The sequence below is a fragment of the Elgaria multicarinata genome, chromosome 11 (assembly GCF_023053635.1).
Source record: "Elgaria multicarinata webbii isolate HBS135686 ecotype San Diego chromosome 11, rElgMul1.1.pri, whole genome shotgun sequence".
NCBI classification, from domain to species: domain Eukaryota; kingdom Metazoa; phylum Chordata; class Lepidosauria; order Squamata; family Anguidae; genus Elgaria; species Elgaria multicarinata.
Window position 1 is genome coordinate 47982997 of NC_086181.1, and position 25277 is coordinate 48008273.

A 25277-nucleotide genomic window follows, 5' to 3' on the forward strand; every position below is an offset into this window, starting at 1 on the left:
TCTCGGCCGGCTTGCTCCAGCTCTTGCTCCCTGGCCAGGGTCGTGCTGCCGCTTCCCCTCCAGGTTGGGGGAAGCTGCCTTAGATGCCCCTCCTGATGACCCCAGGAGCCCTGGCCCGCCCAGACCCTGCACCCCCACCCCCACCCCGGCCTTTCTGTCAGATGGCGCAAGACTGGAACGCGGGTCCTGGCCGCCTCCTTGTGGCAGCAGGTGGGACTGCGGGACGAGATAACCTTGGGTGGAAGAAAGGTCCATGGGGGGAGGTGGCTGTCCAGTTTGGCCCTCCCACTTGCATGCAGCCCCAGCTGTTGTCCTGAAGCGACCCCCAAGCCAGGCCCTGAGCCAGGGCTGGGAGGAGCAGGTGGCCCCGTCCCTCTGCAGGAGACCGGACCGTTCTTTTCTTCTGCTGGCCCCAAAATTCCCAGAGGGGGATAGATCTAAAAATACTCGGAAGGAAGGGTGGGGGTGAAAACCTGGCTCCTGAGGCTAGCAACGGGGGTGGGGGTGGGGGTGGGTGGGAATCACGCTGTGGGGCAGGCCAAGATGGGCCCATGTGTCTGGGGGGAAGCCAAGGTAGCTGCATCGGGCCAAAGTGGGGGCACCAAGCCCTCCTGCAGTCTCACAGTATCCCAAAAGCCCACAAGCAGGACACAATGGCAAGAGCCCTCCTCTCATCAACAATGGGTAGACACTTTCTGATCCTGGAGGCTCTATTCCTGCTGAGCAGGAGTAGCATTGCTGGAACTGCTGGGTGGCAGGAGGGGAGGGGGTGGGGAGGGGAGGGGAGGGGTGTTTCACAACTGAGGGCTCGTTCCTTCTGCTCTCACATTGTGTCCCTGCTCTACGTGGTGGCGGCAGTTTGGACCATCTTTGCCCCCCTCCCCCAAAGGGGGAGGCACCTGAGCTGCCCCAGAATTGTTCCGGGTGGGGGGAGGCGTTGAAGAAAATTGGGGTGTGGAGGCTGGAGGGGGGGTTCTGCGCTGCTGTCTCGGCTTGGGCCTGGCCAGGATCAGTGGTGCATCCACACACACACGACTGAGGCAACACACAGGCTGGGGAAAAGCGCACTGAACCCAGAGGGTCGCCTGGTGGATGAGCAGAGCCAGAGCAGCAATTGGCGAAAGGGGGGGGGGGGGCTTCTGTCGGAAAATGGAAGGCTTGCCAAAAGGAGCATGAAGGAAATGCAGGCAGGCAGTAATGGGTGCAAAAAAGGGTTCTCAGGAGCGTCTCTTCTTATATAAGACTTCAACAGGGTGAGGCTTATTACGCGAGATCTACCTGCCCAATTTTGCTCATTTTTGTTTTAAACTGAAGTCATGAAGAAGTGCAGAAAACTGCTCAAACCTTCACAGCCAAACAGCAGGCTTCTGTGCCCTCGCCAGCAGCCTGCATTGGTTGGGGTTCTCCAGCTGGGGAAGGCGTTGGACCGCTGAATGAAAGGAGTAATGAAGGGGGATAAGGAGATTGCCGAGAAGCTGAATGAATTCTTCTCATCGGTCGGTCTTCACTGCAGAAGATGTAGGGCAGATACCGGTGCCTGGAAGGGCGTCTGAGGAACTGAGGCAAAGAGTGGCGACAAGGGAAGGTCTTAACTTTATTTACAAATTGAAAGCAAACAAATCACCAGGTCCAGTCTGTGTTCGTGTGAAATTGCTAATCTTCTTAGAAAACTATCCATCGTGTCCCTAAGCGTAGCTTCTTTTCCACATGTAGAGAGCTCGGGGTTGTGGTGGGCAGCTCAAGGGAAAGGCCAACCCTGTGTAGGGCTGCAATGGGGGTGGGGGGGTGGGGCGGGGAGACGGCAAATTCCACAGTAGGCATTATTGGAAAAAAGAACTGCCAGGATAAAACTGCCAGTAGCATTCTGCCCCTCTCCAAGTCTGCAGTGCGGCCACCTGTGTCCCTGCGCCGAAGGAGCGACATCGCAGAGCTGGGAAAGGTGCAGGAAAGCGCAGCTAAGGCGCGCAGCGGGGCGGCGCCGCTCCCTTACGGGGAAAGGTTTGCGGGGTTGCAGTTTAGCGTGGGGAAGGGGAGCGGCGCGAGGGAGGCCTTCGGAAGGGCGCGTGGCGTGGCGTGGCGTGGCGTGGCGCCAGGCGGAGAGGGGTGCTTGCTTCTCCCCCACAGGCCGCGCCGTGGCTGCGAAGGGCGGGAGATTCAGGCCAGGCAGAAGGGGCCCTCCGGCACGCAGCGCGGCCTTCGCCCGGCGCGAGGGCTTCGAAAGGGGCTTCGCCAAAGCCCCTTTCGAAGGGGCTTCTGGGCCTGCTGGCTCCGAGGCCGCCCGCCTGGCCCACCCGCTGCCGGGGACGCGCGCGGGAGGGGGCCGGGGCGCCCGCGGCCTGGCCCTGGGGGCACCTGCGCGGCCACCCGAGGGGCAGGACGCGGGACGAAAGGGGCCGCCTGGGCTGGGGTCCCGCCGGCCTCCCCTGCGGCCGGGGAGGGGCTGGGCGAACCCGCCCGACCGGCGGCCGCCGCCCAAGGGGTCCCGCCCGCGGCCTGGCGAGGCCCGCAGCCCCTCGGCTGCCCTGGAGCCGCCCGGCGCCCAGCCAGGCCTGAGGCCAGACACGTGCGTGTGTGCGCGTGTGCGTGCGTGCGCCCTGGCCTCGTCTCTGCAGGACCCCCAGCCCAGGGAAGGCTGTTTCCTTCGCGGCGGGGCGGGGAGCTCTGCCGCTCACCCCCCCCGCATTATAACTCCTGTCGGTTTCTTTAGAACCAGTTCTGGACCGATGCCCTCTTCAACCCACCCCTGCACGGCTGGGCAACCCCCGACCCAACCACCCCTCCGCCTGTGGCCCAAAAGGTGCTGCCTCGATTCCAGCTCGTGCCCCGCGGACCAACCCTCCCTCCCTCCCCGCCGTGTTCCAGACGCAAAGCAGCTGGGCTCTGCGCTCGGGACGCTCGACGCCGCGGAGGCCGCCCCAGTCACCTGCTGCTGCGGCGGCGGGCGGCGTCTTTTGGCGGCTGCGACCCCCTCCCCTCCTCCGTGGGGCGGGGCTTGGACCCGGGCAGCGGCAGGAGCAGCCGCCGCCGCCACCGGCTGGAAGGCGGGCGGGCCAGCAGGCGGGGCCTCCCCGGCTGGCCGGCCGGCTCCGCCAGAAGGAAGCCTTGCCTGGCGGCCGTCCCTGCTGCGGAACCCGGGAAGGACACCCGCGGCTCCCCGCACCGCTCAGGGTCGCGCGGCCGCGGCAGGAGGCGACGCACGCAGCACCGCGCAAGGTACCCGCTGCCCGGCCGGGCCCCGCCGCCTCCCCGGCTGCAAGCTGTCATCCGACCCCCCCCCCCGCTCCACCCCAATCGGAGAAGGGCTCCTGCTCTCCCCCCACCCGTGATTTCAGCGGGAGGGGCTCGCATCCGACCCGCAGGAGGGGAGCGGCACCTCCAAGCCGCCCCCCCCCCCGCGAAGAGGCGATGCGGCTGCGCCACCTCTGAGCGCCCCCGGGCGCATCCCCGCTTTCTCGGCAAACCTCCCCCCAATTGAAAGCCCTTCCCCCTCTTCTAGCCCCCCCCGCCCGCCCACAATTATTTGGCTCCCCCAACCCCCACCCGGGCAGACGGACGGGCGAAGGGAGGCCGGTTTTCCATGGCAACCGCTGAAGCAGCAGCAGCAGCATCGCCGGCTTAGTCTTTCCACGGCCGCCCCCTCTCCCCCCCGCCCCCCAGCAAGAGAGCAGGCGCCGCCTCTGCAAGCTGGTCTCCTGGGGCTGCTTCCCCCTCCTGCACGCCCCCCCCTCCTTGCCGAGCGAGGATCGAGGCGCTCGTGGCCCCGGGACCTCTCCCCGCTCCGGGGTCCATCCCGCCAGCCCCAGCAGCAGCTGGCCGGCTCTTGGGCCTGGGGCAGGCGGAGCTCCCCCACCCTCCCTCCCGCCCCACCAGGGCAGGGGACAGAGCAGAGGGGGCGAAGTGGCGGGGGCTGCATGGGGGTGGGGGGCAAGACGCGCCTGGCGCCCCGCGAGGCGGGCGGGCTGCTCCTGCGCGCCACTGAGGTGCCGCCCAGCATGACCGAAAGCTTCATCCTGAGCGGTTACCGCTGCCCGGGCTACACCTTTGCCCAGTGCCTGCTCTCGGCCTTCCGGCCCACCAACGAGACGGGCAACTTCTGGACCCACTTCCTGGCCGTCTTCGTCTTCGCCTTCCACTTCCTGGAGCAGTTCTGGGATGAGGGCCGGGGGCCCCGGGGGCTGCTGGACCCCTTCTACTACCCTCTCTGGAGCTACTTCCTGGGCGTCTGCGGCCTGCTGGTGGCGAGCAGCATGGCGCACCTCTTCAACTCCATGTCGCTGGTGATCCGGGAGATCTGCTTCTACATCGACTACGGCACCATCAGCGCCTACACGGTGGGCTCCTCCCTGGCCTACTTCTACTACATCCACCCCAGAGGGGCCCCTTCGTCTCCGCCGCTGCTGCCAGCCCCGGGCCCCTCCGGCAACCTCTCCTCAGGCCTTTGGCCTGGCGGCGGGGAGGGCGAGGGCTGGCTGGCTGCGGCGGGCGCCCAGCTAGGCGCGTGGTTCGAGGCCCTGTACGTGCCCACGGCTTGCCTCATTGCCCTCTTCTGCACGCTGGCCTGCTGCAGCACCCGCCACCAATGGCCACGCTACCGCTACCTCATCCGCACGCTGGTCTTCCTGCTGCCCTTTGTGGTGGTCTCCATCCCGGTCTTCCGCAAGCTGTGGCGGGCTGGGGGTGGGCACGGGACGGCCCGCTTCTTCCTGCGCCACTGCTTCTGGCTCCTGGCCTCGGGGATCTTCAACGTCAGCAAGATCCCCGAACGCTTCAGCCCGGGGAAGTTCGACATCTGGGGCCACAGCCACCAGTGGTTCCACTGCTGCACCTTCATGAGCATCTTGGACGAGCTCTTCATGATCCGAGGGGAGATCCGGGAGTTGGGAGCAGGGCTCCCCCGTCTGCCCAGGGCCCCCACCTTCCTCTCCACCTTTGGCGTGATGCTGCTCTTACTGACGCTGCTCGCCAGCATCGTGGGCTGGTTCGGGCTCAGAGCTTACGCCTGCCACCAGCAGAGCAAAGCCTGGAAAGGGGACTGAGGCACCGAGACGGTGGCCGGCCGGGCTCCGGATCTGCGTGGGCTTGCACCGAGGAGGCACCGGGCACTCTGGATGTGACACACATTTAAAAACAAGCAGACCGTGCTTAAACAGCACACCGGATTTAACTTTGTTGGGGCGGGTGGGACCGTGGGGTCGTGGAGGAGATGCTTGAAATAAAAGGAGGATGTGATTGGAACCCCAAATGTGGCTCTAGGGGATGACAGGCTCCCCCCGCCCCCAGCTCCCCAGGGATGTGACTAGAGCCGATAGCTGGGATCTCTGAGCTAGCTGTGCAAATACAACTTAAGCAGGGAGTGGATGGAATGGCTGAGATTGTGGGCGGCTGCCTTTATTTTCCCCGTAGGCAAATCTCTGGCCTGGAACGGGGAAGGCCCCGGGCGACAATTTCCATTCTTGCTGGGAGTGGTGGCAGGCAGTGACATTGCATCCGTCCATGCAGGGTGGGCAAGGCTCTTGGGAGCCAGGAGGCTGGGATTCTCTGTGGGGTGGGGTGGGGGCGTTGAACAAGGGGTCTTGGTGCCTGCATTCCTTGGGTCACTAGGGAAGGAGCCGTGCTCTGGCCGGGTTTGTAGGCGGCCACCTCCGGGCCTGAGCTCCTGTTCCTTTTGGAAGCCAGAATCGGATTGGTCTCTGCGCTTTGGCAGGGGAGGGCAGCCTCTGGCCTGCACAGTGGGCCCACAGATTCTGGCTCACCAAGGGCTGAGCACCTTCCAGGGCCCTGGCCTTCCCCTAGCCTCGTCTCCTGAGGCCAAGGGGGGTGAAAGGGGATCCCCTCAGAGACGGAGAGACAGTGGGGATTCCCCAGCACCACTTTAGGTCCATGGCACAGGAACAAGAAGCCAGAGGCAGCATTCAAGAGGCAGCTGGACAACCCTCTGTCAGGGATGCTTGAGGGTGGATTCCTGCACGGAGCAGGGGGTTGGACTGGATGGCCTTGTGGGCCCATTCCGACTCTGCTGTTCTAGGATTCTATGACCTGGACGTGGCTTGCAGGACTTCTGGCTGAGCCCCTGCTGCACCCACCCGACCAGGACACACAGCGCCAGAGAGGGCAGCCCGGCACAGCTGGCAGCGGGGTGGGGGGAGGAGGAGGCCTCGCCCCGTGACGTCATCTGGCCCACCAGATTGGTCCAGGGGTGGCGGGAATCCAGCCCCCGGACCAAAAGTGGTGGTGCCCCCCCCCCCTGCACCTAGGCATGCCCGGCTTTGGGCCTTTACCCCAGCAATCAGCCCTCCTCTGCCCAGGCTCCGTCCCGTCCGGCAGATTTTAAAACACCCCTCCGAGCGCTTCGCCGCTTCCCCCGGCCAGGCCTGGCCTGGGCCTGTCTGCCTTGAGCAGGTGTCCGTCCCCTCCCGAAGGAACCCTCCAGCCCAATTCCCAGGCTCACAGCCTCAGAACAGTTTGCGCTGGGCCTAAATATATTTATGGGCGGGGGGGGGGGGGAGGGAGAGTTGTTGCGTTCAATGCACAAAAATAGGGGCATTGGGCCTGGTGGCGAAGGGGAACAGCAGTAAAAATAGCTCGAGTGGAAACTTCTGCTTCTTCCAGTGGGGCAGTTGCTCTGCAACATGAAAAGGGTGGGGGGAGAGCGTGCGGAGTTCAGACTAGGAGGGCCTCTTTCCTTCTCTCCCCCCCTCCAGCCCACCACCCTCCAAGTAATACTGAAACGGGGCTGGGCACTGCAGTGCTGTGTGGCAGGGAAGCAAACGGCGGCAGGGAAGCAAACAGCCTCCAGGACCATCGCTTTGGCTTGGAGGTGGCAGCAGGGGGTGGGGGGTGAGAAGCAGCGAGGCCTCCTGTCCCCCCCACAAACAGCCTGGCCTCCACTTTCTCAACCCACTTGCCTCCCCCACCCCACACCCTCAGATCCAGGTTTCGGTGCCTATTTTCTAAAGGAAGATGCGCTGGGGAGGCACAGCCTCTCCCCTCGCTGGGCCTGATCCAGCCTCAGGGCTTTTCTGATGGTCTTATGTCGCCCAGGCAGTCCCTTGCTGGCGCAGGGGAATCTCAAGAGCACGTAGCCCCCACTCCCCGATGTTGCCGGCTGCAGCACCACTCTCCTCATAGAATCATAGAACAGCAGAGTTGGAAGGGGCCTACAAGGCCATCGAGTCCAACCCCCTGCTCCATGCAGGAATCCACCCTAAAGCATCCCTGACACATGGTTGTCCAGCTGCCTCTTGAAGGCCTCTAGTGTGGGAGAGCTCACCACCTCCCTAGGTCACTGGTTCCATTGTCAGGAAGTTTTTCCTGATGTCCAGCCGGAATCTGGCTTCCTTTAACTTGAGCCCGTTATTCCGTGTCCTGCACTCTGGGAGGATCGAGAAGAGATCCTGGCCCTCCTCTGTGTGACAACCTTTTCAGCTACGCTGGTCAGGGCTGATGGGAGTTGCAATCCAGCAACGTCTGGGTGGCCACCGGATCCCCACCCACCCCCACTTCAAGGTCTGTAGCCACAGCCGAAGGGAAGGGGAAGGGGAGCCCTCTGTTCTGCCTCCCTCCGGATGCCGGGGGTGGGCAAGAGCAGGCAGGGGCCAAGGTGGGTGGTGGAACCCCTGCTCTGCATGCAGAAGCCCCCCCCCCCTCGTTCCGCCTCTCTGGCAGCAGCTGCTGGGAAAGAGGCCTGCTGGAAACCCTGGTGGGGAAGCCAGGGCAGAGAGACTGCTGAGGGCAGAGAGACTGCTGAGGGCAGTGCCCCCCTCCCTGGGATCCTGCCTCTGGCCCCAGGCTGTTGTCAGTGGGCCCAAGGCGGAGCTGGCAGCCCTGCCCCTTGGCTGAACAGGACCACCCTAGATGCAGCTTCCCCGTGGATGCCCATCCCTGATGCCGGGATAAGAAGAGAGGAAAAACTTCCTGACTGTTGGAGCAGTAGGACAATGGGACCCATGACCTAGGGAGGCTTGTGGGCTCTCCCACCCTGGAGGCCTTCAAGAGGCAGCTGGACAGCCATCGGCCAGGGATGCTTGAAGGTGGATTCCTGCACTGAGTGGGGGGGGGTTTGGACTCAATGGCCTTAGAGCCTCCCTTCCAGCTCAAGGATGTTATGATTCTATGAGCGGAGGCCAAGCCAAGCCCCAGCTGCTGCCTCGCCCACGCTGGGTCTCCCGCCTGGACAGAGAGGGGCCTTGCCGTCAGGGCTGGCTGGCTGAGCTCAGGGATGGAAACGTGAAAGCTTCCCCAGGACAGCTGAGCCTCCACAGAAAGGGCCGCCTGTGAGACCCTCTTCCAGAAGTCCCAGGGGTTTGGGGTGGGTGGGGAGGAGTGAGAGAGCTTTGCCTGGCCTCCACTGGCGGATACGGAGCTGAGCGGCTGCACTGAATCATGGCTTGTGGGGGACTGGCAGGCGCTGTGGAGTGGGCAGGGGGTTAATCTAGGAAGACCTATGGGGTGAAGGACAAAAGGAGGGAATCCCTGCTCGCGTGAGTCCGTGGCACCCAAGAATGCTGGCGGAGGGGCTGGAGGAATCGAGGGTGAAAGGGACGGGGCTTCAGCGCTCTCAGACTGGCAAGCCCTTCTACCTAGCCCTAAATCTGCGGGGCTGAATGAGGCCACCAAGCAGGAAAGATGCTCAGGCCTTCCGGAAGGACACCCTCTCCTATGCGCCCAGGGCTGTTTTCGTCCAGGCTGCATTTGCATGTAACACCAAGCCGTGGTTTATGTTAACTATGGTTTATTGCTTCAGCCGTGAATTGTCTTGCAGATGAGCAAACTGTGGCTTGTTTTCTCTACTTCTGGTTTGTTTCTCAGCAGGTTTCTTTTTCAGGCTGCTCTTGCCAAGCATCTGCATTTCAGGGTGGACACGCCAGTAACAAGCCACAGTTCTGGGTTCAGACACCATGACAAGCCACGGTTTAAACAAGTCAGACTTCATAAGCCAGCAACACACCATGGCTTTTCTTTGTGGCTTGTGAGCTGGTTAACAAGCCACGGTTTGCTTGCAGAGATGTGTTCAGACAAAACAACAAGCCAGAGTTCAACAAACCACAACACGGTTTAGCATTATGTGCAAACCAGGCCACTGGGCCCTGAGAATGAGGTCCAGCTCTAACTAGGCCCTGGGATTAACAGCACAACTGGACAGTAGTGGCTGTGGTGATGAAGCTTCGACAACTTTAAGTACCCCCCACTCCGGAGTTAGGGGGCACAGAGAGAACCCCGTCCTGTCCTGTTCATGCCCTCCTCCAAAAACAGTTCATGGTGCAAGTCCAGGCCTACCTATCACCTCTGACTGTCAAGGTCATCGTCAGAGGGGAGAGACTGAAGCCCAGAGTTCCGCAGCCTCTATAACAGGGGCAGGCAGAAGGCAGACCAGGACATCACTGGATGATTTCAAGTAGATCAGCAAGGGTTTCTGACTCCTCGTTTTTAAAACAATTATCCACAATGAAATGGCTTCCTTCCTTCTAAATTGGTCTTATTAGAATTGCTGATAAGTAACAAACAGAATGGAGGGAGGGGGGGCTGTAGGAGCTCAGTGGCAGGGTCCCTGCTTTGCATGTCGATGTCCCACGTTCCATCCCCTGCAACGTCAGGGCGGTGGTAGTGGTGGTGGTGCAAAGGGATCCTTCCGGAAACGCTGACGAGCCGCTGCTGCTGCTGCCAGTCAGTGTGGACAATACTGGTGGTCCCTGAGCCAGACCAGGATCCATTTACCCCAGCGAGTGCAAAAGCTTAGCAAATATTATTTTTTATATATATGACACAAATGTCTCAGAAAAGTGAGTCTTACAAAGTTCCAGTGGCGGCTGCTGCATGATGACGTCATCAATATGGCTGCTGCGCTGTTATGCAGTTGCCACATTAAAATGTGCATAACTTCTCACCTGTTTATGCTACAGAGATTAACTTTTTCTGAAATGTTTCACATTTAATGACAAATACTTTTTGTAATTACACGTTTTTGTTAACTCCATTAGTTTTTGAGATAATTTCATTTGAACGTATAAAATCAGTGTTCGCATTGGTTACGTGTGACGTTTAACCATGATTTACTCAAAAACTATACGACTTCCGAAAGAATACTCAAGAACAAAAAAGTTGCATTTTTTAATGAGGATCAAGAAAATGTACAATAACATGGGGTTTACCCCAACGCTTAGGGAACTATAAGTGATATCTCGTTATATGTCCACTTTCTCAGAGTTGTATGATTTTACAGCTCAGTTCTATCAACAGTACATTGATCTTGTTAACATCTACAAATTCTTCAGCAGAGCCTATAGGACAAGTAACCTTGAAATGTATACGGATGCCCTGGAGAAAATGATTCCAACTTTCTTCTCAGGCAAGAAGCTGAACTATGCTTGATGGAGGACAGTGCACCTCCTGAAACTTCTCAACCTAGGAACCAAATCCCCTGAAGTTCATATATGCACTTTCTCAAGGCGGTCTAGGCATAAAGCGCTCTAGTAACTCATTCTCTAGGGTACCAGTTGACATGGCAGTAGAGCAGACTGTAAATGCTGACGCTGCTTCAAGGTTCACAGGCATCACGGCATTTGCAAATTCAGAATCTGCTAGAGCCCGATGGATGATCACAAGGTCACTGAAAAGTGAGGTAGTGAGCAGCTTACTCGAAAGCAGTGGAATTACAAAAGCTCCAGATTCAAAGCATGATTTGCAACAAGGACACATTGAAAAAGATCGCAGAGATATTGAAAAAATAATTTCAACCCTGAATAGTTTTTCAAACCCGCTGCAAGACTTAGATCCTCAGGCACCTCTAAGGAACATTTCAACTGGACACACAATCAATGAGAAAGTCACACTGGATCTTCTTTCATTCTATTCTAAAGGGCAAGAAGCTGCTGAAAAGTTCAAAAACATGTATGTGCAAGATCTAAAGAATATTTAAAAACCCGTACCCCAAAATTTGGTAGCTAACTGTGCATCTTCTGTTGCATCAAGTAACCTGAAAACCGAATGAAAGAAACGAGGTTGCCAAATGCACTTTAGATGCTTTCGGTAAAGTAATTCATGTGGCAGCTGTTCAAAAGTGTCATTGAGTGATCCTCTAACTCCCGTGCCATTCTCTCTTGCTCAGATTGGTTGGTCAATGAATAAAACAGACAAAAGTAAGTTGATGCACAGGCTAGAAAAGTACCATAATTTAGACGAGGAGCATGATATAACTACAGGTCCGCCTCACACAGATGTGGCTGTATATGATGCAATGTTCGTGTTGCACGCTTTGAAGTTCCAGGAAACTTACGAAGCTCTTGCACGTAAATTACTGGAGTACATTACTACCCTATTTCTTCGATTCTAAGACGCACTTTTCCCCCATATAAACATCTTTAAAAATGGGGTGCGTCTTAGAATCGCAGGTGTGTCTTAGGTTTTTTTTTCCCCTAAAAAAACTAAAAACTTTTCTTTTTCCTAAAGCTTTTAAAACTTGATGTTGTGCGGACTTTATACTGTTAGTTTTACCCTACCCTGTGCCTGCTTACCCTACCCTGTGCCTGTTGGCATTCTCTTCCCCTCCTTATTGTTTTACTATGATTTTATTAGATTGTAAGCCTATGTGGCAGGGCCTTGCTATTTACTGTTTTACTCTGTACAGCACCATGTACATTGATGGTGCTATATAAATAAATAAATAAATAAATAATAATAATAATAATAATAATAATAAATGCAGGAATCCACCCTAAAGCATCCCTGACAGATGGCGGTCCAGCTGCCTCTTGAAGGCCTCTAGTGTGGGAGAGCCCACAACCTCCCTATGATCTGGTAGAGGCCTTGTCTGGCTACCACGCTTTTACAGGGTCTGATTTCACAGCTGCATTTGCAAGGCAGGGAAAAGTTAAACCCTTTGAAATCATGAAAAAGAATAATGAATTCCAAGAAATTCTCAGCCCGCTAAGTGAGTCATTAACTTTAACTGAAGAAAAGATAGCTGGGTTGGAGAAACTTGTCTGTGCCATGTACGGCCACCCTAGATACTCCTCTGTGAGTGAAGTAACAGTCTATTTATGAAGAAAACCACACCTAAGATCCAGTCTAAGGCATTTTCCAAAGTTAAAGGGATTAACCCAACAATGCTACCTCCATCTAAACCTGCTTTGATCCAAAAGATTAGAAGAAGCAATTCAGTGTCACGGCTGTGGAAACAATAACAGGTTGTAGAAAACCTGACAACGGCCTTGATCCTATTGAACATGGCTGGTACTTGGAAAATAGCACGTACCGCATGAAATGGCACGATGGTCCAACACGCCCCGAAAATCTTGAAACGGGAAGACGGGGAAAGTGATTTTGACAGTGATGATAGCAGTTCCAATGAAAGTGAAGAGGGCATCCGATGAAATGTATTTGTTAACCCTTCTCACAGAACATAGTTTTTATTTTGTAAATTGTAAATTTTTGCTGAAGATTTTAAAAACATTTGTTTTTAAACACTTCAACCTAATAAATTGTCTTTTTAAATATTTCATCATACTTGTCCTGTTTGAAATTTTGTAAAGAACATTTGAACATGTTCAACTGTAAAAATCGCAATTGAACATGTTCAAAATGATCTGTGCATCAGATTGAGAGATATTTAGGGTGGATACTTTTGAAATGAAAGCCCTCCATGATAAACTGTAAAATCATACAATCCTGAGAAAGTGGACGTATAACGAGATATCACTCATAATTCCCTAAGTGTTGGTGGTAAACCCCATGTTATTATACATTTTCTTAATCCTCATAAAAAATGCAACTTTTTTGTTCTTGAGTATTCTTTCGGAAGTCGTATAGTTTTTGAGTAAATCATGGTTAAACGTCACACATAACCAATGCGAACACTGACTTTATACATTCAAATGAAATTATCTCAAAAACTAATGGAGTTAACAAAAAACGTGTAATTACAAAAAGTATTTGTCATTTGATTTGAAACATTTCAGAAAAAATTAATCTCTGTAGCATAAACAGCTGAGAAGTTATGCATATTTTAATGTGGCAATTGCATAATAGCATGGCAGCCATATTGATGATGCTATCACACAGGCCACACACACCCCGAATTTTGTAAGACTCACTTTTCTGAGACATTTGTGTCATATATATAAAAAATAATATTTGCTAAGCTTTTGCACTCGCTGGGGTAAATGGATCCTGGTCTGGCTCGGGGACTATGGGCTAGATGGCACCACGGTGGCAGACAGCGGCCCGTGTTCCTGGTTTTGTACTACAAGCACAAACAGGACTCATACCAGGGTCTGGCTCATGAGCGCGGGAGGGCAGCAGCTTCACCCCCAAGCCATGATTTCGTTTCTGGAGTAGACCCGTGGAAACCAATGGGACCTAAGGACTCTAAATAGGACCCCATCTGGATGCAACCCATTGGGTGGGTCTCAGGGCTCTGGTAAGAAACCCTGTCGGTCTGTCCTGGGACGACGTGACCTGGCCCCCTTCACCCTCTGCTCTGGCCCCCTTCAGGGGGTTGGACTGGATGGCCTTAGGGGCCCCTTCCAACTCTACTATTCTATGATTCCTTCCATCCCCATCACAGGCGAGGGAAACCTCCTGGCGCTGAAGGTCTGGGGGAACCTCACACGCTGATAGGGACATCGGAAGGGCCGTACTGGATCAGACCCGCAGGTCTCTCCGATCCCCCATTCTGTTCCTGGAGCGGCCCAGCGGGTCCCCCACCCCATGGGGAGCTCCCTCCGGCTGGTGTTGCCGACCCAGGCTCTCTCTGAGCCCCGCTGCCTTGGACACTGCTGAGGGGATGCAGCTGCCCTCCTGGCGAGAAGGGGACGCGCCCCTTTCTAAGGCCATGCAAGCGGCGGGATTGAAAAGCTGCATGACAGGGCCAAAGGGCTGGGCTTTCGGCGGGTGGGGGTGAGGTGGGGGGCTGACCAGCAGCAGCGCATGTGCGTCAGGGAAAGAGGGATGGATGAGGGCCTTCGGGACGGGGGTCCTCCCGTCCCCTTGGACCAGGCTGCTGTGTGCATCCTCTTCCCTAGGGAGCAAGGGCCATGTCACTGCTTTCACGGCAGCTGTTCTGTGGGGCTGAGCACACTTCTCGGCCTGCTACGGCGTTCCAGCTGCCTCCTCATCCCCCCCCCCGTTCCCCCCTTTCTCTCTCTCTCTCTCTCTCTCTCTCACACACACACACACATTCCCTCCCCCAGAGCACGCTGGGAACTCTGACCTGGAAAGGGCTGGCGGCTAGCAGACTTTGTACAGGGGCCAGGGAGCACTTTTGGGGCTGGCTGGCTGGCCAGCTGGGGGGGGGGGTGGCTTTGTCCTCTGGACTGGAGACCTGGGAGGTGGCCTTGGTCAGACCTGCCCCTCCCACCCCGGCCTGGCACTGCCCCTGTCCCCAAGGAGCGGCTGCCCCTGCCAGCTGTGAAAGGTTCTGCCCTGTTCTCTCCATTTCCCTGATGGTTTAATGATTGATGGCAGGGAGGTTAAAGAGGGTGGGCCAGGCAGTGGGGAGGCTGGGAGCAGGGAGGCCCAGACCACGAGGCGCACCCTCTTTTCGGCTCCGCCGTCCCCTCAGGAATCAGGGCAGGCCTCTCCCAAGCAGCCTCCCCCCCCACCCCTCTGATGCCCCAGTGGGGCAACGCGTCACTTACTCCTGCCCAGGTCAGCGGAGGCTGGCGTTAGATCTCTTTTGGTTTTTACTCCCAATTGTGCAGTCTTCTCTATTGGTTAATCACGATCCATGATGCATATATACAGGTGGGGGGCAGGAGGATGGAGGGCAGGAGGACGTGGGGGGGCAAGTGGGAGGGGCCCACGCTCTCTCTGAGCTAGCTGGAACCGGGAGGAGGGGCTTCCCGGAGCTCCGCTGCCCTCTGGATCATGTCCAAAGCCTCCCAGAAGAAGTCCTTCTGGAATGTCATGAGGGGCATGGTGCCCACAGCCTCCTTCACCTTCGCCACACGCCCCTCCAGTGTCGGGCACTTGTGCATTTGGCTCAGGTACTCCTCGCACGCCCGGGTGGCCGTGGCTTCGGTGTCCCCTGGCAGCATGCCAGTCTTGCCGGTGGGCAGCTCGCGGTAGTCCAGCGCCTCCTCCATGTCGTGGCTGGACAGCATGTAGAGGCACTCGCGGGTGGAGCAGATCCGGCGGGCGCACGGCGGCACCTGCAGTGGGCGAGGAGGGGACAGGGTCCGGGCAGGCCAGGCACAGGGCGGCGGGAGACAACGTCACGCCTGGAATCACGAAACAACCGTGGAAGACGTGTCGGCCCCCTCTGAACACGTCCGCATCTGACTGCGTTCTGGGAGAAACACGGCCAGAGGCTCTGCTTCTTGTTTAGTTTGGCAATGGGTGGGTGGGTGGGTGGGGGGCAGTTTGCCAAATTTTGAAAGCCCCCTCCCCATTTCCTGGGTGCACAGAGAAAAGAGTGGGCAGCAGCACAGGGAGGGGTGTGTGGGGGGGAGATGCTGAGGGGTCACGTCTCACTGCTCTGCCCCTTGGAAATCTCAGCCAGACCTGTGGCTGATCTTAGCAGGAAACGGCCATGTAGTTCCCTTTGACCCACGAGGGATAGAAACGTGCTCCTTAAAAAGCCAAGAGCCAAACGAGGTGAGAGTGGGGAGGCCGGGGGCTCAGGGTTAGGGGCCCGCAGGCGGGTTCATCCCTGTCCCTGCCCTCGCTCTTCACCTCGGCCGGATCCCCAGGCCTCCTGCCTCTCCCCCTCTCCGTCGCACGGCCTCCCCTCACCTTGATGTGCAGCCGGACGAAAGAGGCGCTGCCTTTGGGCCATCCCGGCAGGCGGCCCCCAGCTCCGCAGCCACAGCCCATCAGGTCCTTGCTGAAGTCCCCGCTCTGGCTCAGCACCAGGGTGTGGTTGAGGCCACACCAGAGGTCCGTGGGGCCCTTGAGGTAGTGCACCTGTTGGGGAGGGGGGAGGTTTATGGGGAGGCGGCAAAAGAGCCCCCCCCCACTGTCCAGGGCGTGCTAGGGCGCTTTCCTGCTGCTGGCAGAGGGTCGGACTAGATGACCCAAGACCCCCCCCTCAAATGCCACGTCTCTTGCCCACGGAGATGGAGAGAGCCGCACCGCAGCAGGACATGGCCGGGATCGGAAAAGGCCGGGAGGCAGTCGCAGGGGGCCAGCCAGGTGCAGTCTGGATCAGGCTCACAGGCCGGAACTGCCACTTGCCCACCCCAGCGGCTGCTCTTGGGGGCCCGTTGGGAGGTGCGGGGGCATCGGGCGCTCTGCTTCACCTGGGCGGGCTCCCCGCGGTCTATCTTGTCCCCCGTGCCCAGCTGACCGTAGCGGTTGCTTCCTTGCATGAAGATCCGCCCAAACTCGTCCACCAGGCCCAGGTGGTTGTAGCCGAGGGCGCAGCTGAGCACCTGGCACAAAGGGAGAGAGGCAAAGGGGCTGAGTGGGCGGGGTCAGGGGCTCGCCCTGGCAGGGAGGCGCTGGGGGCCAGGGGGACACGGCCCTTCCAGCTGCGGCAGCTGCCCTCACGGCTAGGACTCACTCCTTGGAAGCGCTGCTAGCCCTGTGCTTCTGAGCACATGCAGAGCGCGTTCCCCTCACCTCCTGAGCAATGGGAGGGGAAGTCGCAGCCCCTTAACCGCCAGGCCCTTTATCATGACAGTCCTCGTTGGGAGTCATCGCTTGTCTGGGAATCCCGCGCTGGCGGGTGGGGTGGGCTGGGGCGGGGAGGCTACTGGGACCCGAGATCTGGTGTCAGGAAGAAACATGGCAGCTGGGAGCCCGGCACAAGGAGCCCCGGAGGGCGCGAGGGGGGCACCAAAGTGGCTGCCTGAGAAAGGAGAGCGATGGGGGCCGGACAGCGAGGCTGAACAGGATCCCCCGTGGAATCTGCGCCCTTCTTGGCCTGGGCCCCTCTCTGCCCCATGGCGCCTGCAAGCCCCCTCCTCGCTGCTAGGCGCCAACCGTCCGGTCCCTGGGGAGGGCTGGCGTAGGGCAGAGCCCCACCTCCGTGTCACCTTAGCTGGGAGAGAAAGAGCCAGGGGCATCTGCTGGTCCAGCGGGTCGAAGGCGTGCAGCGTGCCGAAGAGATCGCGGTAAACGCCGGGCGAGTGGACCTCAAAGTACACCGTGCCTTCATCTGCGGAGGGGAGGCAGGGCCGTGGCTGAACAAACCGAGCCCTCGGAAGACACAAGGGGCTCCCCGGAGGAGAAGCCAACCCTCTGAGGTGGGGCAGGGGAGACAGCGGGGCCCAGAGCCCCTCCTGACCCACTGCAGTCAAGCACAGGCCCTGGGGATAAACTCCTCCGCACTGGACCTCCATCGAGCGCGGGGGAGGTTGGACTTGATGGCCTTAAGAGACCCCTTCCAACCCTACTATGATTCTATGATCTTCGCAAGGGTCCCCTGTCATGTCCTGCATCTGGTTCAAGCCTCCGTTTCTTGCTTTTACAGGCTCCTGTTCCCCCCTTCCACTCCCACCCCACTTTTCCCATTTGTCTGGGTCCTGCCAAGCTCTCCCCCCCCTCCCACCACACACACACACCTGAAACGGTGGTCTCCCCTGCTCTCTGTTCATCAAGCTGCCCCCCCCCGCCCTCTGCCCGTTCCAGGCCTCCGGCCTCCTTTCGTTTGTCTCTCCGGTTCCACCGGATCCTCTGCTTCCAACTCCCCACTGGCCGTTTCTCACCCCTTGACCTCTCAGATTCTCAGTCCTTGACCTCTTCAGTCCAATGACCCCTGTGGCGGGCCCTCCCGGGGTGGGTCGTGATGCACCTGGGCTCTGCACTGGCCCAAGGACAGGGCTGGGGAACCTCCAGTCCAGCCCTCCTGGGGTCGCAATCCGGCCTCCTGGGGTTCCCTGGGTGACCGCTCCCCTTTCCCCAGCGCCCTCCCTCCAACCACTGAGGGTGGGGTCTCCTGGCTTGTGTGCAGCCCCCCCACCTTCCAAAAGGGTTAAGAAGCTGCTGGCACTTCTTGCATTTGGGGAGGGGGGCTCCCTTCGGCCTTCGGCCCCCTCGCCACGGAATGAGGCCCCCAGGGGCTTCTCTGGAAAGGGGTCTGGTGCTGAGGCAGAAAGTAGTTCCCCCACCGCTGAACCAGAAGAACGAGCCAAAGTTGTGGCAGTGGCTGGCGTGGCCACAAGGCGGAGAGCCCCCGGCCCCCGGCAGAGGCTGTGGAGCCGTGTCATGGCACCTGGGCTGAGGCTGGGGGGGCTGGCCGGCCAGCCGGCAGGCCTCTTTTTCACGTTACCTGTGAGGTAGACAGCGCTGCTCTGGTTGGAGTGCATGTGGCGGACAGAGATGTGGGGGAGGCACTTGGAGACTTTGCGCAGCGCCAGCTGCACGGTGTAGGAGCGCGGCTGATCGAGTTGGGTCTCGTTCACCACCAGGCCGTAGATCTTCCCTTCCTCTGTGGAGGAAGAGGAAGGAGGAGGATTGTGCTGGGTAAAACAACATACGAGGGTATCTATCCCAGGGGTCTCCAGTGCAGAGGTGCCCGCTCTGTGGTGGACAGAAGCACCCTGAAAGAGGGGCAAAGTTAGGGTGGCCGTATGGAAAAGGAGGACCGGCGCTCCTGCCTCTTTAACAGTTGCATGGAAAAGGGGATTTCAGCAGGGGTCCTTTGTAGGCCTGCAGCACCTGGGGAAATGCCCTCTTCATCACCACCGTCAAAGCCACAGGAGCCCTGCCCTCTTTAGCTTGAGTGGCCAGATACAAAAGAGGGCAGAGCTCCTGCAGCTTTGACGGTGGTGATGAAGAGGGCATTTCCCCAGGTGCTGCAGGCCTACAAAGGACCCCTGCTGAAATCCCCTTTTCCATGCAACTGTTAAAGAGGCAGGAGCCCCGGTCCTCCTTTTCCATGTGGCCACCCCGTGCAAAGTGTCTCCCATTCTAACATTTACATGAACAAAGAGCTCCAGAGGCCAAAGCACTGCTGCTCCTCCTCCTCCTCCTCCCTTTAGCACAGCCTTCCCCCACCTGGCGCTCTCAGCAGCAGGTCGGAGAAGGCTGCTTCCACGCACCTCTCAGTGAATGGGGTGGGGTGGGTGGGGGTACCAATGCACTAAGCATTTGTTAAACGGCAGCCACTGTCGCCATGTGCCCCCACCCTTTCACTAATCCTCCGCCGGCGGGGGGGGGGGGCTGCCCCTGTCTCTGGGCTCGCCCTCCCTCCCTCCCCTCTCACCTGTCAGGAGGAGGAGGGACCGTTCTGTCTCCTGCCCCACCAGCACGATCTGCCGGAACTTCATGGAGAAATGGAAGGTCATCTTGAAGACCCGCTGCCCACTGGATTGCAGGTAGACCTCCACGCAGTCACAGAGGCGGCCGCTGGCGGCTGCACCAGAGCCCTCGCTGCGCCCCGCGGCCGCCATGACGGGCTGCTCCCGGGTGGCCAGCACATACAGGTACTTGCGGTACACGGTGTCACTCCGGGGGTCTGTGGCAAACTGCGGGCAGAATGAGGGAGACCCCACCGTCAGGACGGCAGACGTTGCAGAAAGTGGCCGCGGCAAAGCAGGGGTCTGCGGTGGGGGAGAAGGGATCGGGGGGGCAGGCCTTGCACCCAGGGGAGGTGGCGCCAGTCTTCCCCCTCGCCCAGGGGTGGCCATGTACGGCAGGAAAGACAGCGCAGGGTCCTCCTGGAGCACCCGAGAGGCAAACTCATCTATTGTGGCCAGAGCTCCCAGAAGCCCACACAGGCTCAGGGTGGCAAAAGGCATTCGCCCTGGAAGACAGAAACAAACTTCAAAGTGATCTTGATAGGCTGGAGGGCTGGGCTGAAAACAAAATGAAATTTAATAGAGATAAATGCCAAGTTCTACATTTAGGAAATAGAAACCAAAGGCACAGTTACAAGATGGGGGATACTTGGCTCAGCAATACTACAAACGAGAAGGATCTTGGAATTGTTGTAGATCACAAGCTGAATAGGAGCCAACAGTGCGATATGGCTGCAAGAAAGGCCAATGCTATTTTGGGCTGCATTAATAGAAGTAGAGCTTCCAAATCACGGGAGGTACTGGTTCCTCTCTATTTGGCCCTGGTTAGGCCTCATCTAGAGTATTGCGTCCAGTTCTGGGCTCCACAATTCAAGAAGGACGCAGAGAAGCTGGAGCTTGTTCAGAGGAGGGCAACCAGGATGATCAGGGGTCTGGAAAGAAAGCCCTATGAAGAGAGACTGAAAGAACTGGGCATGTTTAGCCTGGAGAAGAGAAGATGGAGGGGAGACATGAGAGCACTCTTCAAAGACTTGAAAGGTTGTCACACAGACGAAGGCCAGGATCTCTTCTCCATCCTCCCAGAGTGCAGGACATGGAATAACGGGCTCAAGTTAAAGGAAGCCAGATTCCAGCTGGACATCAGGAAAAACTTCCTGACTGTTAGAGCAGTACGACAATGGAATCAGTGACCTAGGGAGGTTGTGGGCTCTCCCACCCTAGAGGCCTTCAAGAGGCAGCTGGACAGCCATCTGTCAGGGATGCTTTAGGGTGGATTCCTGCATTGAGCAGGGGGTTGGACTCGATGGCCTTGTAGGCCCCTTCCAACTCTGCTATTCTATGATTCTATGATTCTATGATCAAGATGCCACAGGTCTGTCCCTCCTCTTTCCCGAGATGGGAGGGGACTCTCTGCTGTAAATGGGCAACTAACTGGCTTTTCGCCCGAAGCCAGACCTCCTTAAGCACTTGTCTGGATCCCGCGCCCTGCATCGCGCCCTGCCCCTACGAGTTAGTGTGGAAGTAAAGCCCAGTGGAACCCCATACACCACTGAAGGGCAGGCACAGCCTAGCAGTGCGTGAGCTGGGAGCAGGAGACCTCGTTTCGCAATGGACTGGGTGGCCTGAGGCAGGCGCCTATATCTCGGTCTCAAGAGCCCTGCGGGTCACAGGGGCTGCTCTAAAAATGCCAGCAAAATATAGGAGTACATAGGGAAATGGCCAAACATGAAGCATTATTCTGATCATATTTCTGAACCTATTTTTTTTAAATAAAAATGAAGAAACACTGGCATGATTTATTAATGTTTGCTGGTTTAAGGCCGTTTGCACCCTCCAGTCTCCGCTGGACGTGCACTGAAACTCTTGCCCTGGTTTCTTAACTCGCTCCCGTTCCTGCCCTGCCTTTAAGAGTAGCCGCCACACACGGGGACTTCCCACGGAAAAGGCTTCGCTGGCCAAGCGGCCATCAGAGGCACAGGAACAGGGCCAGGGAAAAAGAAAGGTGGCAACCTTCAGTCCATCTCTTGCCCAGTTCATCTTGCCTCTTTTGCAGCCCCAAAATACAACGTGGTGGGCTTGAGATGCGTGCCCTCTGAGGTGGAAGGCAGCAAGACAGGGAGGTGGGGTGGGGTGGGAGCTCAGGAGAGACGGGCGAGAGCCACCTTTCCCCATGGGGCACTTTCCTGAGGTGCTAGACTACAACTCCCAGCATCCCCAACACTCAAGTAGTCAGGAAGGCTGGGCTACCACTAAACTAGCTTTGGTACCCCAGCTCTCCCCAGGAAGTTTACCTTCAGGAAGGAAAATGGGGATTGGGGCCTTCCTCTCACGGGTCCTGCTGCAGCCACAGGCCTCATCTACACCAAGCAGGAGATTCCACTATGAAAGCGGTCTATAAAAGGCAGGAGCCACACGACGGCTTCATAGCGGTATTGAAGTGCACTGACCCACTTGAGGCCCATTGACAGATATACCACAGACTGCTTTTCATACCACTTTCATAGTGCTATATCCTGCTTGGTGTGGATTAGGCCACAGTCAGGCTCAGCTAGCTGGGAAAGGGGCGGTCACCAGGGAGGTGGGGGCGGCGGCGGCGGCAGCAGCAGCAGCAGCAGCGGCCCTTCATCCACGTCAGATGAAGAGGACTCCAGTCCACGAAAGATTACACCAGACCAAGGTTTTCTCGTGTGTGTGTCCCCCACGTCAGATTTGTGGCTGGATGTCTCTGGGGAAAGGAGAGGAATGAGAGTGGCGCAAATGTGTTGTGGGGACGTTTTCCCTGGCGTGTGCGAACAGGGTGCCCAGTGCCAGCGAATGTGAATCATAGAATCATAGAACAGCAGAGTTGGAAGGGGCCTACAAGGCCTTCGAGTCCAACCCCCTGCTCAATGCAGGAATCCACCCTAAAGCATCCCTGACAGAGGGTTGTCCAGCTGCCTCTTGAAGGCCTCCAGTGTGGGAAGGAGGAGAGAGGGAGGCGGAGAGGGGCGAAGCACGGACCCCCAGGGGGAGAGGCTCCCGCATCCTCCGCCGTGTCCCCTCTCTCTCACCTCTCCATTCCTCTTATCTTCTCAGCCAGGGGCCACGTCTTGCCAGGCCACACCCTGGGAGCATTTTGCCACGCCTTCCCCTCTGGGCAGGAGTGGGAGAAAGGGCCTGCCGGGGGGGGGGGGCGGCGGGCGGTTCCACTCTTGCGAGCACCTACGTCCTTGGCGCTCCGGCACAGCACCATGTAGCGGCAGGCACGGCGCCACTGGAAGTGGCCCATGGTGGAGGAGACCAGAGCGTTCTTGAGGAAGAATAGGGTGCCGTTGTAGTCCAGGATGAAGACGTGGTCTTTGGTGGGCAGGAACTTCCGGTAGCCGTGCGAGAGCAGCGGGGCCACGGTCTTGCTGACGAAATGCCGCCGGCCGCTGAACATCTGGAAGTACAAGCCCTTGGTGTCTGTGGGACAGAGAGCACCCAGGGCAGGGGAAGGGGGTCAGACCAGGGGAGCTTTAAAACAAAAGGCCGCCCCCTGCCCCAGGGTGGGGGAGAAGACCTGCTTCTTCTCTCCGTGGGGTGCGCTTTTGGGCCACTGGCGCTCTCTTCTCTCCCCCTCCCCCCCGTCACCACAGCCTCGCCACCTCCCTCCCTCCCTCCCACCCACCCACCCCTGCAAGGGCAGGCTTTCCTCCCCCAGGCCTCCCTCACGCCCCCTTCCTCGGGCCCCCGTTTCACCCCAGGCTTTACTGACAGTTGAGGATGGCTGATCGCTTCCATGGCCGGCTGCCGCCCGAGTTTTCATCCCGCAGCCGAGGGGACAGGCGGCGGCAGATTCGCAGCCAGACCCCCTCACTGTCACACACCTCGTGGAAGTACCGGCAGGTCTGGCCCAGGGCCGCCACGTCCCTCACGGGCAAGAAGGAGATGATGTGGTACAGCTGAAGAACGGCGGGGGGGGGGGGAGAGGGGGGAGGGACTCGGTCAGGTCGAGGGCAGGCAGGGCTTCCCCCCACGCCAGCCTTCCCGTCGTGGGGCCTCCAGTTGGGCTGGACTCCGTCAGTCCCAGCCAGGCACGGGAGTTGCAGTCCAACACTCCTGGAGACTGAGCTAGGCCTGCCCTACGGCCGCTCCCCTGCGAGGTCCACGCACCAGTTCTGGAGGGAAGACCTGGAGGGAGGTGGCGGCAGCTCCTCTCGCCTGCTTGTCTCCGGTGGTCTCCACGGACGAGCCGCTGCGCTGCTTCTTCTCGGGCTGCTGAGGGCAAAGAGAAGGGAGGCGACAGTGTGAGCAGCCACGATCCGCCTGACTCCCGGCGTTCTGTTGCACAGAAGGGAAGGGCTGGACCTCATCCCGAGGGATCCGGTACCTCGAACCACTGAGGTGTAGCTTTCTGCTAGCATGGGGAGTCAGTGGCAGAAAGGAAAGGTAACCTGTTGAATGTCTGGCTGTCCTACCCTCTTTAACGGCCCAGGAGACATGCCAGGACAAGGAGACTTAAGCTTCCAGGTGGCCCAGGAGCTCTCTAAAGCCCCAAGAGGCAGCCCAACCATCTCTACCACAAGAGTCCTCAGCGCCGGCCCAAAACAATAGTCTCCAGCATGCTTTAAGGGACACCAAGGTGCATGAAGCCAACGTGAAACCAGCTGCATAAAGAGATTATCTGCTGCGTTTTCGCTAGACGACACCAGGAGGCAACAGTGCCTTCCTTTAACTATAGGGATGTGGCTGCCAGACCCCTCCAGCCTTGGGAAATGCTTCCCCCTTGTCCCATGTGTGGACATCATCGGAGGCCACCAGCCGTCCCCCGTACCTGGTGCCCTCTGGATGTGCTGGGCGACAACCCACCTGGAGGGCGCCAGGCTGGAGAGGGCTTGCTCTGGAGATGTGGCCAAGTTTTAGATGGCCGAGACAACACGGAGTTGCCCTTTTTTGCAGGTGTTTTGTTGCGTCGAGACGTTCTTGGGCATGGCCAGAGTGCGACTTGCTGAATCGTACTCCAACCCACTTTTTCAAGACGTTGTGAATCGCAACACCAACGTGTCTCTGTTTAAAGAGAACGGGGTCTGCTGAGAAAGCCCAACTTCTGTGGATTTCTCCACGTTCAAAGGAAATACGGTGTAGTTTGGCCCACAATTTGGCTGGCTGACCTGCTTCAATTGATCTGCACGTGCAATCAAGCCACGGGGAAACTGGCGACCCCACTGAGACTGCAAGCCCACTGAAGGAGAAAGCTCTCTCCCCCCACTGCCCCCCCGCCCCCGGTGAGCCCCTTCCTCAGCCCTGAGCGGAGCGCGTCTCCCCTGCCTCCCTCTCCTGGAAAGGACCCCACACTGGTCTCTTCCCTGCCCTGGGGCCCAAACGCAGCATGCTCACTCCGAGCGGTTCCTCAGTGCTAGAGGCATGGGAGAAGCGCTGGAGCTTCCTTCTCCTGAATTTTTGGGCGACGCGCCTGTCGTTCATGTCTGCCCGCCCAGCCGTGGCCTGTCTGGTGGGTGCAAGCTCTCAGATCCACTGTTGCTGGGCTCAGCATGGCCAAGGCGTATGAATGCCCCTGCGCACAAAGCCAATGGCACTATGTGATCATGGCCGTCCTGATGGCTTCACAGAGCCTGGGGTTCCCCTGGTGACTGGCGCACTGTGACATCAGCACCCATCTGGGTCTGTCTTTGTGACCTGGGCACAAGGGACCATCCGGCCCTGGGATCAAAGACCATCCAAGATGGGTACAAAGGCATCCAGAGCATGCAGGCAGCTCCGATTTGTACCAGCGCTCCGTGGGCTCACCTCTCCCCGATGCCCTCATTCTTGGGGGAGTGAGCTCTGGGGAGGAGAGGCTGGGCGCTCTCTCTCTCGTTGGAGTCATAGCAAGCCTTTCATAATTGTTAGCTGAGCTCTTTGCACTTTGCACTCTGGGTTGTCCTTAAACCTGAAGCGCTGATTGACAGCGGATGAATTGATCCATACCTGTCCTGTTGCTTCTTTTGTAGCATCCAGCACTGGCCCATGATTGGGAGAGGAAACCAGGGGCGGTGGGTGGTCGGTCAGTGAGTTCTGAATTCAGAGCGTGGCGCGCTTGGCTTGTTACCCCTGTAACTCCTTCTGATTCCACTTACT

At 58.2% G+C, this 25277-nt stretch overlaps 2 protein-coding genes across 2 annotated transcripts in view; both read right to left on the reverse strand.

Moving 5' to 3' along the window:
• INCA1 (inhibitor of CDK, cyclin A1 interacting protein 1) overlaps positions 1-25277 on the reverse strand; it is a 222711-nt gene that overhangs the window by 91151 nt on the left and 106283 nt on the right. The gene's annotated exons all lie outside the window — the stretch shown is intronic.
• FBXO24 (F-box protein 24) lies at positions 14811-24641 on the reverse strand. Its single transcript, XM_063137239.1, has 10 exons — positions 24537-24641; positions 23313-23417; positions 22915-23101; positions 22384-22622; positions 19145-19406; positions 18209-18367; positions 16974-17095; positions 16236-16367; positions 15730-15900; positions 14811-15146 (listed from the first exon to the last, which is right to left on the reverse strand). Exons 1-10 carry the CDS (start codon positions 24621-24623, stop codon positions 14811-14813), a joined length of 1800 nt encoding a protein of 599 aa, XP_062993309.1. The 5' UTR covers positions 24624-24641.